The sequence below is a fragment of the Canis lupus genome, chromosome 13, assembly GCF_011100685.1.
Source record: "Canis lupus familiaris isolate Mischka breed German Shepherd chromosome 13, alternate assembly UU_Cfam_GSD_1.0, whole genome shotgun sequence".
Lineage (NCBI taxonomy): Eukaryota > Metazoa > Chordata > Mammalia > Carnivora > Canidae > Canis > Canis lupus.
This window is the reverse complement of record NC_049234.1, coordinates 45082494-45100112: the sequence shown is the minus strand read 5'-3', so window position 1 is coordinate 45100112 and position 17619 is coordinate 45082494. Positions and strand designations below refer to the sequence as shown.

The 17619-nt window shown below is 38.0% G+C and overlaps 1 protein-coding gene across 7 annotated transcripts in view; it reads left to right on the top strand.

The window, feature by feature from the left end:
* FRYL (FRY like transcription coactivator) overlaps positions 1-17619 on the top strand; it is a 256547-nt gene that overhangs the window by 157720 nt on the left and 81208 nt on the right. For all 7 annotated transcript variants that reach the window (XM_038556047.1, XM_038556048.1, XM_038556044.1 and 4 more), the window contains 10 exons: positions 1581-1752; positions 2319-2451; positions 4768-4875; positions 8170-8407; positions 9715-9900; positions 10177-10263; positions 11641-11909; positions 12714-12909; positions 13982-14106; positions 16389-16446. In XM_038556047.1, coding sequence (XP_038411975.1) covers positions 1581-1752; positions 2319-2451; positions 4768-4875; positions 8170-8407; positions 9715-9900; positions 10177-10263; positions 11641-11909; positions 12714-12909; positions 13982-14106; positions 16389-16446 — 1572 coding nt within the window. The remainder of the gene's footprint in view (positions 1-1580; positions 1753-2318; positions 2452-4767; positions 4876-8169; positions 8408-9714; positions 9901-10176; positions 10264-11640; positions 11910-12713; positions 12910-13981; positions 14107-16388; positions 16447-17619) is intronic.

The window sequence follows — 17619 nt, the reverse complement described above, 5'->3', positions numbered from 1 at the left end:
AACAAGTTTATTTCTGAATATGTTTTTTCCTCACTGAAGCTCTCATAAGAGTAGTAGGAAAAGGATGAGTTCTGCTGTTTTGTTTTCTCATTCCAAAGGCGTACTCTATTAGGATTATCTTCAATCCCCATTTTCAGAATCTTTTTAAGCTTGTGAGAACGAGTTTAGTTAAAGCCAGAAAAAATTACCTATTTAATCAAATACATGCAAATTGCAATACACTAGAAGAATGAGTAAGTGGGGATACTTTTGTGAACCCAAGTATATTATGGAGCTTTTCCTCTTGGTCATGATATTTTCTATGACTGTGGGACATGACCATGTGATATTTAGACTAAGGGAGGACACTGTTGTTATGTTGTATCGTATGTGAAGACGAGTAAAGCTTAAAACTTTAATCTTGTTTAGATTAAAAATATATAAATACAAGTTTTATTTTCTTCCTGTATTCCAGTGAGCTATCTTGCACGCCCGTTGGGCCACTTTAGAGACCATTCTTCGGGCAGAGAAATGGCAGCGTAGGCTGAGAACAGTGGAGAGGAGAGGAGATTGTTGACTGTGGAAAAGAGCCTTGAGAGGGGATCAGCCTTAGGGGGGAAAGTGCATTTGGCTTGAACAAGTCAAACCTGAGGCATCTTTGTGACATCCAAGTACAGCCGTCAAGTGGGTCTGAGGGTCCGAGTTCAGAGAAGTGAGGCTTCACATTGGCAAGTGATACGTGGTGTGGGTGGTCACTGAAGCCACATAAGATAAACAGAGTCACTTCAGGAGAGAAAACCTAATGACCAGAGAAGGCAGTCCAGGGCCTCGCCCTGCAGCAGTCTGTCATTGACTGTGTGGCTGCAGGAGGCTGAACCTGAAGTGCCAGCAGAGATGACTCAGCCAGCCAGCCGTGGCACAGATGAGTCAGAGGAAGGGAGTGCTTCAGGAAACAAGGAATAGTCCACGGTGTCCTAGGCTGCTGAAATGTCACTGATGAGTGAGAGTTGCTTCAGGGAAGTATTATGGGGAGGACTTCCTCCATTAAGATAATTGAGCATAGTTAATGGAAATGAAGGGACTATATCTAGTTGAAAGGAAAATGTTGAAGATGAAAGCAAGAGAAGGGATAATTGGTGGTGTACCATTCCGGGGAAAGCAAGAGTAGACAGGATCCTAAGAACTAGGAAGCCTGGCGCCCCCCTTGACTGTCATAAGAGCAAAGGAGAGGGAGAAGGAGGTGTTACCTAGTGAGAGACTGAGGACATTTGATGGTTTTTCCTTCTGTGGAGTAGGAGACAGATCATCTGCTTAGAGAAGAGCGAGGATGGGAGGAGGGTAGGGTTCTGAGGAAAGGGGTTTGAAATAGGCTTTATCAAGAATAGGAGAGCCAGTTGGCCTCAGAAGTGAAGGGGCCATATTTGAAAATAATAATAATGCCAGAATAGCTTGAAAACATTGGACAGAAAGGTTAGTTTTCCTCCTGTCATCCTCCCTCCCACCCTACCCCCCAGTGTTAATTGATGAGATGTTTTTAACATGAAAAAAGGATAATTTCTGACACTCAGATTTCATTCTGTAACTTGTTTTTCTTCCTGAAGAGAATGAACATAGGCCTCAGAGTCTTCCTTGTAATAGCAGACAGCTTGCAGCAGAAAGATGGGGAGCCACCCATGCCCACAACGGGGGTTATTCTTCCCTCAGGAAACACTCTACGTGTAAAGAAAATTTTTCTCAACAAAACCTTGACAGATGAAGAAGCAAAAGTCATAGGTTAGTGCTAACTAAGCCAAATAAATTGCTTTGTGATACAGTTTAATATACCTTTGAAAAAGTTTATGATCAAGGGGCATCTGGGTAGCTCAGTGGTTGTTAAGTGTCTGCCTTTGGCTTAGGTCGAGATCCCAGGGTCCTGGTATTGAGCCCCACATCGGGCTCCCCGCAGGGAGCCTGCTTCTCCCTCTGCCTGCGTCTCTTGCCTCTCTGTGTGTCTCATGAATAAATAAACAAAATCTTTAAAAAAAAATAATTTTAAGAAAAAAAAGTTTATGATCAAATCTAAAATGAATATGTTTGTTTAATACGGTTATTATTCCCATATAGAGTGATACAAAAATCAATACAATTTTGGTAATACCAAAATCATATTAAGAGTCTTCCAATTCAGTCTTTATTTCCTTACATGATACTAGTCACTGCATTCACAGTTGAAATTTCTTCCTTTGCGACAATAACAGCTGACATCATTGAAAGATGGGCTTTTATTTTTTATGGAAAGTCAGCACGGTTATTCCTTATCTAACTTCTGACATCTGATAACTGTGGGTTTTTTTCCCTAGGAATGTCAGTGTACTATCCTCAAGTGCGAAAAGCATTAGATAGCATTCTCAGACATTTGGACAAAGAAGTCGGGAGACCAATGTGTATGACTAGTGTGCAGATGTCCAATAAGGAGCCCGAAGACATGATTACGTATGTAGTAAACTATTTCTCTTCCTTGCTGTTTCAGTTTTCATAAAAAAAGTGTATGTGGTTGATTCCCACTTGCTTCCTTCCTTTCTCCTCTGGAGCGTTCCCATGTTGCCATCTGCTGCAGTTTTTAATACAGTGATTCCTACCATGTGCTCAGTTTTATTCTTTAAAAAGTGCTACCAAACTAAATAGAGAGCAAAAGTCATCCTGGATCTAAGTCTAGTTGTCAATGACAAGGCCCTTTACTTGTTCCATGACCAACAGATAAATCCTGGTTACCCCATATGTGTGGATGTGGTTGGTTTAGTACGTCAAACACATACTCTAATTCCCAGGACCCCAATATAAAAGAAAACAAAACAAAACAAAAAATCCTCTCCCTGTAACAAGAAGTACAGAGGGAAATATGAGTAGCTTTTTGAAATAGTGCCTCAAACCCCTCTACCCCCCTAGGCTTTTCTCTGTGTGTCATCCCAGCATCTTTTTCCCTTTTTGTTAGAGATTTTCTCCTCCAGAGGGTGAATTGTATGGCAATAACTTGTTTTATTTGCTGGTAAAGTATCTATATATCCTGTAATAAGGGAGGACATTTTTTGTTAGACATTAATATCTGGATTCTAGATTTTAGAACACTAAATTGGATATTTGATCTCTTAATTTAATTAACATACAGTATTATATACCAGCATATACTAACATCTCTGAGAACTTCTCCAGTGTTGACATTTTTTCCCCTTTGCTTTCATTTCCCTGGAAAGTCTCTGTCCTCTTCGTCACAACTACCTTCCTTACTGTGTGAATGAATTTGCCCTCAGTTCCTCTGGCTGTACATGTGGGGTGTGCAAACACTGCAGTGGCAGCATTCCTGCAGCTCTTTCCTCTGTAACTCCATCAATGTTTGATTTTGAGTTTCACTTCCAGTGACCTCACTTTCTTTCTCTGCTGCACTTGAGTCTTTGTCGACCAGTTTCCTCTTCTGATTATCTGTGTTTGTAAAATGTCATCTGCGTTTATCCCTGGAGACAAGGAAGCAACATGGTTCCACACTTTGCTGTCTGTGTGAATGAGTAACAAGCGTACAGTGACCAATCACAACAGACTTTGAAAAAGTGACATGTTTGGGGGCCCCGGCTGGCTTAGTCAGAAGAGGGTGTGACTCTTGATCTCAAGGTCATGAGTTCCAGTCCCATGTTGGATGTAGAGATTACTTAAATAAATAAAACTTAAAAAGGAAAAAGTGACATGATTAGTCAGGGATTATGATGTACATCTGTTATTTAGGTAGTGATTTGTGGGCTAAAGAGCAAGGAGGGAAACTGATATTATTTAACTAAATTATTGTAACTGAAATTCATGCATATTGGAACCATTTAAAGAGGAGACTGACTATATAAAATCTCTAACAGTTGGTAGCAAGTCTTTTGCCACTATAATGAATACTGACCCAAGATACTTAAAACATCTAAATTATTTTCTACATGAGAATTCTTTAGGCCACCTTAAGAACAAGTTGGATAAAATAAACTAAAATCCTCACTTTGAAACACAGACCAAAATAAAAACAAAAACTGGTGCATTAAGAAGATTAGGTAAAGTAAAAATTTAAAAAATCACTGAATAACTAGAAGAAAATACAGTAGAAATAAATTGTATCGAGTCATTGAAGGAGCCAAGATTTTCAAAATTGATGTTTAATTATATAAAAACTTAAATATGTATATTTGCATATGTCTGTGTTTGTATATTCTGAAGTAAAATAAAAAGAACAGGCAATACCAACAGTGGAATATGAGAATGTGTTTTCTAAGACTCTTGGTAATGTATAATATTAAATGAAAAGCATTTTTTTGTTAATTTTTTAGGCTCCTAAAATAACCAGTGTTTGGTTACTTAATATCAATATTATTTATTATGATTTAATAATTAAATATTCTTTATTAAAGGTTAGGTGTTGATTGAATTATATTTAATTTTTAATTTGTGTTCTAAATAATTAAATACTATTTATTATTTAAACATAGTAATTCCTGTGGTTTCCTAATTACTGAAAATCTTTTTTTTGCTTTGTAGCAGTGTTTTCTTTCCTGAATTTTCTCTTTATTCTTTTGTCTACTTAAACTGATAATTATTTACTGAATTTTCTCTTTATTCTTTTGTCTACTTATAAACTGATTTATATGAATTCTTTTTATATTAAATACAGTAAACTTTTTGAGGGGGAAGAGACGCCTATTTTCTACAATTATTTTTCCAACTTTGCTTTCATGGTCTAGCATATGTAATGAACTTATTAAATCCTGTTAATGTGTTTTTCAGGGGGGAAAGAAAACCCAAAATTGATTTGTTTAGGACTTGTATTGCTGCTATTCCAAGGTTGATTCCTGATGGTATGAGCAGAACTGACCTCATTGAACTGTTAGCAAGGTAAATGAGAATTACTCTTTGCTATGTTATTTTTTATCTCTTTCAATCCCTTGAAATTTTGAATACACCCCTGTTACTGTTCTCAGGAACAGAATAATAATGACATGTTCAATTCTTTACTTGATATACTTTCTAAACTTCCATTTTGTCTTTTATGTTTTGTTAAACACATTCTTCCCATTCATTTTTAACTTTTTAAAGTTCTTTTGGATTCCTCTACAAATCTTTCTCTTTTCGAGCTTTCCATCTGGTATATTTCTTAGAATTTAGATAACACGCTATTCCTTAACAGATATGTACTGCTGCCCATTTGGCAGTTAACTTGTTGGCTGAACTCTTGTAGTCATTTCTGTAGCACCGGAGGTGGTGACTAGATCTCACTGTCACTTATTTCTCCTATGGTAGAGACTATTGGGTTCAAGTTTTTGCTTCTCTTTCCTCTGTTGGGCATGTCATAGCTTTATAAAATAAGAAAGAACATGGCAACCAAATTTAAATACTTGCTCCCAAAGCTAATTCGAAGTTGAGGTGAAGGCTTGTTGAAAGCTACTTTTTGGGGGGCATTTGGGTGGCTGTAGTCATTAGGCACCTGCCTTTGACTCAGGTCATGATCCCAGAGTCCTGGGATTGAGCTCCACATTGGGCTCCCTGCTCCTCGGGGGGCCTGCTTATCCTGCTCCCTCTGTTTCCCCCGCCGTTCCCCCCCCCACTTGTGCTCTCTAGTTCTCTCTGTCAAATAAATAAATAAGTAAAATCTTTTTTTTTTTTTTTAAAGGAAGAAAGAGCTACTTTTTTGTTGTTGGACTTAGGGATTCTGTAGAGAAGGGGTCAGCAAACATTTTTATGTGAAGGACGGGATGAGGGAATATTTTAAGATTTGCAGCTCATATGGTCTCCATCACAACTGCTCTTCTGTGCCAGTGGAGCCCCAAAGCGGCCATGCACAACATGTAAAGGAGGGAGCATGGCTGTGTTCCCATGGTGCCTTTTGCAGTTTGGCCCTTGAGCTATGGTTTGCTGACTTCTGCTGTAAATGAAAAACCCAAGTATCATGATTGTCACAGAGGAGGGACACTTGACTTGTATTGAAAGACGTTTACTGGTTGCCAAGCACTTATCACTAAGACTTAAGTTAAAATTCACCGTGAACAGTTAATGGACCTTCGGCAACCTTTTCTACCTCGTCCTGGAAAACACCTAGCATTTCCCATACCCTTCGCTCCCCTATCCTCGGCCGTTGCAGGTTGCCATCAAGATACAGGATGGCATTTGTCTCCATTCAGGATCATGAGGGGAGAAAAGGAGTTACTTTGAGACTTTGCACCAGGAGATAAATTCATCCCTTTCCAGTCTCTTAATTTTTGCTGTGAATCGGATTAAAGGGTTACAAAGTTCATGTCAGCGTTCGGGAAGGAAAAGGAGTTTAATGATTTGTAATGTTATTCCTTGGAGAAAGAATCAGCAGCTCTCATTTGGGTGAACTCTTATTTCTCCCCTTAATTTATCTCACCTACACCTTTGCGGATGGTGATCCCATATCCCCCACCAAAGTGAAACTGTATGTGTAGGGGGCACGGATGGGGGAGCCCAGTGAAGGAAGGGAGCAAACATCTGAACTGTGAACAACCGCCTTGTGACTTCCTTTGCTTCTTTCCCCTGTGAGATTTGTTTACCAATTAATTTACTTCAGGAAAGAAGATTCTAGGGTCTGTTCTCTTTTGTCCCCCTCTCCTATCATTTGGAATTAATGATCTCTAAATCTTTGTTTTGTTTTTGTTTTTGTTTTTTTAATTAAAGCAAGTAAAACAAAGATGCATTTGTAGACCTGTATGCTAGGTAGTAGACATAAGGAAAGTTAATTCCTCTGCCTTAAATTAGCCAGGTTACGTTGTTGCTGTCTACACAGTGCATAGTTAACTCCTATGGGTATCTGCCAAGTTACATAGATAGGTCTAAGATGGACATGTGTACATTTGGATTTAAGGGCTGTTGAAGTCTTTAAAGTCAGCATCATGGGGACAGTCACTCTTCTTCCACAGCTCCTCTCCTGGTGCCACTATTGGAGACAGAATGCTGGGCTAGAGATCCTTAATCTGGCCCCATATGATATTTCTGATGTGCTGCTGTCGCTGCTGCTGCTGCTGCTGTGTGGGTTCGTGGCTTGCTTCCAGGACTTTCTAGCTGTAATATATTTTCTGTTCGGTGTCATTGTCAGTGGAAGGCTGGCTTCATGAAGACCAGAGCTGAGTTCAGCAGGGTGGAGATAGCGAGATCTCCTTCCACCTAAACCACACAGCTTTCTTCCTCTGTCATTCCCACCCTCCCAACTTCTGAGCAACAGTCATTGTGACATGTGGTTAATATTACCTGCTTCCCTTATTCTTTCAGGCTGTTCCTAACTCTGATGCGTGTGTCTTGAATGGTCAGTCACTAAAAGAATCCTCTTCAGCCCCGAATCAGAAACTCTTGCTCATAGAGTATTATATATTGGTAGTGTCCTACTGTGACCATCTTTTATGGTTTTCTTGTTTACCAGTCCCATTTTATGTTTTGGTAAAATCCTTTAGCTAATATTACTTTCATGTCCTTCTATTGTTTTGATATCTTTAAAAGATAATTTTACATAGCTTCTCCTTTAAGTCTTTTTAGGGACTTCTTTGTTAAATCAACACTTTTTTCCCCATTCTTTATTAAGTACACCCTATTTATGATGTTGTTCCAAAATTTACTCTCATACTTTGGAGTTATTTCTGTTAAATTGGTTTCATCTTGGTTTATTCTCTTTTCTTGTTTATAATCAGCTGTCTTATATCTAACTGTAACCTCAGCAGCATGAAAAAAATGACAGATAAATCATGTTCTTTCTAGTGATAGTAAAGGACTAAATAAATGTGAGATAGGGCTAGGATATGATTGGATGTAATTTTTGACTGATTACAATATAACATACAGCATCTTAAGGATTAAAGAATTTTTTAAATGGAATTCTGATATGTCAATCTGTATTTTTAAAGATACACCAAATTAATTATGATCAAACTTATTATCTTAATTATAGTAAAAGTACAACTAATATTCATAGATTCATATATGAATTTAAACAAGTGAATATAGAATAACATAGGGGTGAATATAAACATAAAGTGAACATTGGTTCTTATTTTCATAGTTCTTACAAACCAGAGAAGAGGACATATATATATATATATATTTTTGAGTTCTTAGTTTTAAGGTGTAGATGATAAACTACTTAGAAGGTTTTGAGGTTTGCTAATGGAATTTTGTTCTTGGTAGGCTCACAATTCATATGGATGAAGAACTGCGTGCTCTGGCTTTCAATACCCTGCAGGCACTAATGCTTGATTTTCCAGATTGGCGGGAGGATGTTCTTTCAGGATTTGTTTATTTTATTGTTCGTGAGGTGACTGATGTCCATCCCACGCTTCTTGATAATGCTGTAAAGATGTTGGTACAGTTAATAAACCAGTGGAAACAAGCAACCCAAGTGCATAACAAAAACCAGGACTCCCAGGTACCAAATTCTTTTGTATTGTCCCTTTGTATGTGGTTGGTGGTGAATGACCAACAGTGATTTTAATATATATTGATTTCTTGAAAACTAAACATTTGATTAGTTTTGTTTGCTTTGGAAGTATTCATAATCCCTTAAACTGAATCTTCGTGCAGTTCAGATATTAAACATAGTGTTTGTGTGTCCAACCTTTCCAACCTTCCTTTGGTAACAATTAGTTTATTTTTTTTTAAAGATTTTATTTATTTATTCATGAGAGAGACAGAGAGAGACAGAGACATAGGCAGAGAGAGAAGCAGGCTCCATGCAGGGAGCCCGATGTGGGACTCGGTCCCGGGACTCCAGGATCACAACCTGAGCTGAAGGCAGATGCTCAACCGCTGAACCACCCAGTCATCCCCCACCCCCTTTTTTTTAGTAACAATTAGTTTTGAATGAACACAGAGAGTAGTGGCAATGCTAGCTTACATTTAGGCTGTTTCCAATATATTTAAAGCTGATATAATAATTTTTGGTAGAATTCCATTTGAGTTATTTGATTGTTTTATCCATGGCACTAGTTCCTACCTCGCATATACAGTTGGTATGGCTCTTTACTATGAAAGGTGCTCAAATTATTGATTAAGATAATATATTGTCCTAGAACCTTGGAATTTTAGAACTGGATCATCTAAGTTGTCCAGCTTCTCAACCTTCAGTGAGCATAGAAATCAGCATGGGCCTTGGTGTCTGGGTGGCTTAGCTGGTTAAGTGTCTGACTTTGGCTCAAATCATGATCTCAGGGTCCTGGCATTGAGTCCCAAGTCGGGCTCCTTGCCGGGCAGGGAGTCTGCTTGTCCTTCCCTGGCCACCCACCCCCTGCCCACATCCCCCCTGCCAACAAATAAATAAAATCTTAAGAAAGAAAGAAATCACCAGGGGCCTGAAAAATCTCTGTTTTCTACAAGCACCTAGGTGATGCCATACTGCTGGTCTACACTTTGAGTTCAGATGGTCCAATTCAATCCCCTCATTTTCCACAAAGAAAAGTTAGACCAAGAGTGATTAACAGTGTCAGCTCCAAGGTTACAAAGTAGCCAGAGGATGGTAGAAGTTCGGTACAGAATTCATATTTAGACTACTAACTAAATGCTTGTTTTCTCTGTGTATACTTTTTAAAATTTTTATAAATTAAATATGATTTAAATTGCTTAAGCTGAGGCAGACCTGTAGCTATAATTTATATGATTTGCTGTACTCTTTGTTGATGGTTGTACTGGAATGTCTACACATATTATTTTATTTTTAACTTCTGTTTATTTTTCAAGCATGGTGTGGCTAATGGAGCTTCTCACCCCCCTCCTCTGGAAAGGAGCCCGTATTCCAATGTATTCCATGTGGTTGAAGGGTTTGCACTTGTCATTCTCTGTAGCAGTCGACCTGCCACTAGGAGATTAGCCGTCAGTGTCCTTAGAGAAATACGAGCTTTGTTTGCACTTTTGGAAATACCTAAGGTAAGATTTAGATCTATCATTTAATTATCTAATGAAAGTAGTTAAAAACTATCTTGTTGTTCACTCTTATCCCATTTCTCTTGTTACCATGCAGATAGAACTTACCTTTATAACAAAGTAACAGAGTCTTTTCCACTGGGTCTAAACTAACCCACCTGCCCTCAATTCTATTTGTAACAAATAGTACTAATGTGAACTTTGTTATGTTTTCTTAGGTTTGGCTACTGTTCTTAGTCATTCCTAAGTGTTTTTAGACATATAATAACTTTTTTATAGGGTGATGATGAATTAGCCATAGATGTGATGGACAGGCTGAGCCCATCCATTCTTGAGAGCTTCATACATCTCACTGGGGCCGATCAGGTAACTGTAACGATTTCATGCTATTTAGTCTTGTTTTTGAAATTCAGACAGACATACGTGTATGAATTTCTTTATAAATTTGATGCATCGGAAAGTATTTTATGCCCAGGTCATAAGTAATTAACTCCTTAAGATGAAGAAAAACACTTTATCAGCAAACACTTAGCCTTCTTAGTTGGGTTTGATTTTTTTAGAAAGGTCATGCATCAAGATTTCCGTAGGGGAGAACCCTGGGTGGCTCAGCGGTTTACCGCCTGCCTTTGGCCCAGGGCGCGATCCTGGGGTCCCGGGATTGAGTCCCACATCGGGCTCCTGGCATGGAGCCTGCTTCTCTCTCCTCCTGTGTCTCTGCCTCTCTCTCTCTCTGTCTATCATAAATGAATAAATCTTAAAAAAAAATTTTCAGTATGGACATAAATGTAACTATCAAACTTGACTATTTGAAGTTTTTTCTCCCTATTTGGAATACATGGACAAGGTGTCTGGGCTCTCTGTAACACCTGACTCTTGTAACTCACAACTTAATGTATAACCAAGGGAGATAATAAAAAGATTCTATAAACATAAGTGATGATTATAAATCTGTACAACTTAAAGAATTCTGGTTTAGAATATTAACTATGATTTCAATGAGAAAAAAGAATAACGAATGATTCTCTTCTAGTGCCTAAAATCATGCCTGCTGAGTAGCAGGTGCTTTGTAAATATCTGTTGACTGGGAGAGTGAATTGAGCCTCTGTTCAGTTTAAGACTCCATTTGTTTTTGTTGTTGTTGTTCAAATGACATATAATTTGCTCTGAAGGTAAATCTTTATCTCTTCAGTACAAGAGCTTAGAATATTGTTGAACAAATATTAAGAATATGTACCTCTGTGGAGGAGATCATTTTCCTGTCTGTTTTCTGCCTATGCGTATTCTGAGCACGTCAGCATGAAGTTAATGGTCCATTTTTCACTTCCTTGGCAGCTCTAGTACACCCACGAAAGTTACATATTCCTACATGAATTCTCCACCTTTTTGGTTTATAGATCCTTTTGAGACTAGTGAAAGCTATGCAGTCTCTCTCCAGAAAAAACATGTGCACATATATACAAAAAAAGAAAAAAAAAAGTTCTATGCAATTTCAAGAACGTTCGTGTGTATACACACATACACACACACACACACACACACACACACACTCCCTGAAACCCATCTTGGGTTCTAAAACAGAGGGGTTTGTTTTTTTGTTTTTTTTGTTTGTTTGTTTGTTTTCTTTTTTTTTTTTTGGTCCTAGAAACTACCAATAGGCCACTTACAGTTTAATGCAATTCAGATGGTGGAACTTTGAAAGTTACTGAAATGTGTGATAATCCATTGTTTTTTTTCTCTACATAGACTACTTTGCTGTATTGCCCTAGTTCAATAGATTTACAGACATTAGCAGAATGGAACTCATCTCCCATCAGCCACCAGTTTGATGTGATTAGTCCATCACACATATGGATATTTGCACATGTGACCCAAGGCCAAGACCCATGGATTATAAGTCTCTCCAGTTTTTTAAAGCAGGAAAACCTTCCCAAACACTGCTGTACAGCTGTGAGCTATGCTTGGATGTTTGCATACACGAGGCTCCAGTCGTTATCCCCACAGGTTGATATAAAGTAAGTTATTTTCTTAGTATAAATCTTAAAATGTGGGGCACCTGGGTGGCTCAGCGATTGAGCATCTGCCTTTGGCTCAGGACATTATCCCCAGGTCCTGGGATCAAGTCCCACATCGGGCTCCCCGCAGGGAGCCTGCTTCTCCCTCTGCCTATGTCTCTGCCTCTCTCTCTCTGTCTCTCATGAATAAGTAAATAATAAAAATGTGTAGACTGTCAGTTTTTACAAGTACATATTTGAAAAAGTCATACAGGTTGGAAGTATTAAAGAGGGAGATGAAAGATGTAAAGGATGTAGTTTTATAATTCCTTCATCTTTTTCATGTAATTCAGTCTCACCGAATTGTTAGTTTATGTCATAGCAAAGTGCTTTGTGCATAGTATGTGTCTGGGGAATCTATTGAAAGAGGAAAGAATTAATGAAGAGGATATGAATTCATATGGATATGAATATAGGCGGGTTTGTAGAAGTATGCAAAGGGAAGAGATGCCAAGCTCAGTGACCTGACTTTTTGGGATGACATTATAAGGAAGGCCACCTGTCGATAGGGATTAGTGAAAACGGCATTGGGTTTTCATTTGGGGGATAATGGTAAAGATTTGGAGTAACTGATGATGTGATAGAGTGTGGGATAACGTCCTCATGAAGTACAGTTAATTTCTTCTTGCTCTTAAATATAATTAGAGAGTTTTTGAACCTGAATTGAAGTTCCTGACTTCACTTGATCTTTAGCTTTAGATAAAAGAAACCTTCAAAACACATTGATTTATTTACATCTGCCTATTTCTCTTTTTTTCCCCCTAGTAGCCCCATCAATGCTAAGAAAGTAAATACTACCACAAGCAGTGACTCCTACATTGGCCTGTGGAGAAACTATCTGCTCCTTTGCTGCAGTGCGGCGACATCCACCTCATCTTCAACATCTACAGGTTCTGTGAGGTGTTCTCCTCCTGAGACGTTGGCATCTACCCCTGATAGTGGCTATAGCATTGATTCTAAAGTAAGTTTAGAATTCCCAGTCTACCACTGAATCTTAATGGCACCATAAAATAATGTTTTAAAATTTCTTTTCTAGGACAATGAAGGAATTTGGTTGAAAAGTGTATTACTTGTATTAGTGATAAAAATAGTTCGAGGAGTTCTATTACTATGGATTCCTGATTGGAATCAATTATTTATATATATGTGTGTATACACACACACACACACACACACACACACACACATTATATATAGAGAGAGTTTGGTGAAAAGAGAGTCATGCTCATTAAATACATCATAATATTTTTAGAGGCATTTTCATCCCCATTTTTCCTTAGTTGGTTTCCTATAGTTCTCACACTTCTCAGTATCTGAAAGAAGTCATTTAAATAATTAAATACCGAGATCCCTGGATGGCGCAGCGGTTTAGCGCCTGCCTTTGGCCCAGGGCGCGATCCTGGAGACCCGGGATCGAATCCCACGTCGGGCTCCCTGCATGGAGCCTGCTTCTCCCTCTGCCTATGTCTCTGCCTCTCTCTCTCTCTGTGTGTGTGACTATCATGGAATAAATAAATAAAATCTTTAAAATAATTAATTAATTAATTAATACCTTTGTAGAATTTCCCTAAATCATGTAGTGATGCAATCTGATACTTGATAAGAACCATTCTATAGTCTTCAGGCTCTGACACAAAATATTATGAGGTGGTTGAAGAAAATTTAGAAAACTGAGTAACACCTGAGTGTCTTACTTTAACACCAATGACTTAGAAATAATTTTGTTTAATTCCTTTTTATGGATCAAAAGACATAGAGTATCAAATGAGGGAAGTCAGCCTGTTATGTAATGGTAAATATCTGTAAGAAATTCAGAGAGCCACAGAGCCCAAATTCTTTTAACAAACTTTCAGTGAACCATTGGACAGATCCCTTAATGTTTTTAGATTATGTTCTCACAGGTGAATTTTGAAGTCCTATTCACAGTAAAATTTCATCTATCTGTTGCCCTTGATGAAATATTCATGAGTGCCAAATTATTTAGTTGCATGTGCTATGATTACTGGCTGCTATAAGTGTATTTTTTTTTCCAGATTATTGGCATCCCATCCCCTTCATCCTTGTTTAAGCACATAGTTCCAATGATGCGCTCTGAGAGCATGGAAATCACAGAATCCCTTGTTCTAGGTCTTGGCAGGACCAACCCCGGAGCTTTTAGGTAATTATCTTCATATGTTTTCTCTATGCACAAAAATAGTAAATGTACTACTGGAGAGAAATTGTGATAGAGTACTTAGAATCTGGATAGTTCATATCAGTCCTGACATTTACCAGTTAGTCAGCCATGTAACATTTAACGGGTCATTTAATTTATTTAATCATTTATTTATTTTTTTTGATTGCGCAAATAAGATTTCCCCAGTGTTCTTCACAGGATTACTATAAAAATCACTTATGCTATGTATAAATGCATTCTAAAAATAATAAAATGCCGGGTACATTTTTAATATTTTTCTACTTATTTATACAGTGATGGAATTATTTTACAGTGTTGTCTTTTTGGTTAAAACTGTAGTTTTTTGGACCCCTGGGTGGCTCAGTCGGTTAAGTGTCTGCCTTCCACTCAGGTCATGATCCCAGAGTCCTAGGATCCAGCCCCGCCTCAGGCTCCCTGCTCCAGTGGGGAGTCTGCTTCTCCCTCTGCCCCTCCCTCTGCTTGTTCTCTCTTTCTCTCTCTCTTACGCTCATTCTGTCTCACCCACTGTCTCAAATACATAAATAAAATCTTAAAAAAAAGAGAGAACAAAACAAAAACTATAGTTCTTCCCCTCCTTGTTCAAGAGAATTAGATTTTAAAAAAATAATAATTAACGTACATATTTTATATCATCCTTGAAGTTTTGGGGTTTTTTAAAAGATTTTTATTTTTATTTATTCATGAGAGACAGAGAGAGAGGCAGAGACACAGGCAGAGGGAGAAGCAGGCTCCATGCAGAGAGCCTGACGTGGGACTCGATCCAGGGTCTCCAGGATCACGCCCTGGGCTGAAGGCAGACACTCAACCACTGAGCCACCCAGGCATCCCTCAAAAACATCCCGATGTTTTTTTTGATATTAACAAAGCAAATCCTTCATTTTTACCTGAGATTCTGTTTGTTATTCCCTGCTGAGCCTGTTATTTGTTCTTCTGACATTGTCCTCTATTGAACTAAGGTGATGTTTGATGTTTTATCTCTGAGATAACACATACAACAGAGACTAGGTTAGCAAATTGTAATAGGTCTATATTTGTGGGATGGCATCATCGTAAGTGAAGTTTTAGAAGATTCTTTTATGACAAGTAAATATATTATTCTGATAGAAAAAAAATGGATTACAAAAATGATCTGGGCCTCTTAAAAAACAAATTATTGTAAATAGAAACAATCCAGAGGCAAATACTTTGATTATCTGCAGTAGTTTTATAGATGATGAAATTGTAGATTCATTTTCTTATTATCCTTTTTTTATTTTCCCAATCATCTACAATGAGCACGTTTTCTATTTAAAATCAGAATATAAGCAAAGATAAAATTATCATTTTCATGAAGTTGATGCCCTTTGATTCATTAATTCCATTAAAAAAAATTAATCCTAAGGAGATAATCAGAAATGAAGATGCTCACTGAGGCAGTATTTATAATAACAAAAATAAGATAAAATTGGGGCACCTGGCTCAGTTAGTTGGTGAAGCATGTGACTCTTGATCTTGAGATTGTGAACTAGAGCCCCACATTAGGTGTAGAGATTATACTTAAAATCTTTTTTAAAAAATAGATAAAATTTAATTAACCAGTAATAAATGTTTAGAAGAATTATGGTATCCTACCCTATAATAGAGTATTATGAGTTAATTAAAGACATGTGGAAGTTATTCTAATGTTAAAGGGAAATAGGTACCATCTCATATATGGTAGGATTTCAACTATATAAGATGTATGTGGGTTGCCAAATGATGGAATAACAATCCTTTTTTTTTTTTTTTTTTTTGGAATAACAATCTTGATGGTATTTGCCTCTGCAAATTAGAATAGGTGGCCTATACCATTTTTTCTGCTTTCCCAATGTTCTACAGTGTGCACATGTTACTTAAAACCAAAATAGGGAATCCCTGGGTGGCTCAGCAGTTTAGCGCCTGCCTTCGGCCCAGGGCTGATCCTGGAGTTCCAGGATTGAGTCCCACATCGGGCTCCCCACATGGAGCCTGCTTCTCCCTTTGTGTGTGTCTCTGCCTCTCTCTCTCTCTCTCTCTCTCTCTCTCTGTGTGTGTCTTTCATGAATAAATAAATAGAATCTTTAAAAAAAAATAAATAAATCCAAAATAATAAAGATTGTGTTTAAAACAGTAAAATTAGTGTTAACACTCATCATTTCACATCATTATATTAGTTTTACATATTTGCATATCAGATTATATCTGTTCAGCTATTAGTTTAAAAATGTGTATAATTTTTCTTCTAGGGAACTAATAGAGGAATTGCACCCCATAATAAAAGAAGCACTCGAAAGAAGGCCAGAGGTAAGCTGTGTAGTTTTCAATCATTAAATATTTATATGGCAGGTACTTATTTGCCTTTTGTATCAATACATTATACCAAATGTTAGAAGTTAAGAAGTAAATATGCAAAAGATCGTCTGAAGCAGTTTTCAACATTTTTTTTTTTAAGAGAGCGCACACAAGGGTGGGAAAGGGGAAAGGGAGAGAGACAATCTTAAGGAGGCTCCGCACCCAGCATAGAGCCCATCCTGTGGCTCAATCTCATGGCCCTGAGATCATGACCTGAGCCAAAATCAGGAGTCAGAAACTCAACCGACTCAGCCACCCAGGTGCTCCTCAATAATTTTTTAATATTTTCTTTTCCTCCTCACAGAAGATCTTAGGCAGAAATTCATTGTATATAACATTAACTTGCTCTAATTGGAGGAGCCTGAGTGATTCAGTTGGTTAAGTGTCTGCCTTTTGCTCACGTCGTAAACCTGGGGTCCTGGGATCAAGTCCTGCATCAGGCTTCCTGTTCAGTGGGGAGTCTGCTTCTCCCACTCCCTCTGTTGCTCCCATGCTTGTTCTCTCTCTCTCTCTCTCTCTCTCTCAAATAAAATCTTTTTAAAAACCAAACTACTCTAACTAAAGTGGGGACAGTCAGGGTCTAGATCTGGGTCAGCAAACCTTTTCTGTAAGTGGCCAGATAGTAAATATTTTCACCTTTGCAAGTCCTACTGTCTCTGTTGCAACTACTTAATCTGCATAGACTACTAAACAAAGAGGTGTAGCTATATTCCAAAAAATTTTTTAGGCAACCATGTGCCAGGGTTGGCTTGAGGGCCGTATTTTGCCAACCCTGGGTCTGTGTCCCCAAATCCATAGATCTGTGTCAGGTTCTGAGCCATTTTCAGAAACCACAGGTCTAGTGGTACAGGCAGATATGCAAACCATAATTACAACAATGTATTACTCACCGGAATAAAATCATAGGTGAGAGGTTGCAAACTGCAGAGAAGAAAGCCGCTGGCTCTGCCCGTGGAGAAAAAGTAGACACGAAGCACCAATATTTGCGGTGAAATTTGAAAAGTGTTGCCCAGTGGACAAGCAAGAGAAAGACATTCTAGGAAGAGAAACAGCATTTGCAAACTTCGTAAAAGAATTTGGACATTGCAGATTCTTGTGCAAGATTATATTATGGAGAAAGTGATT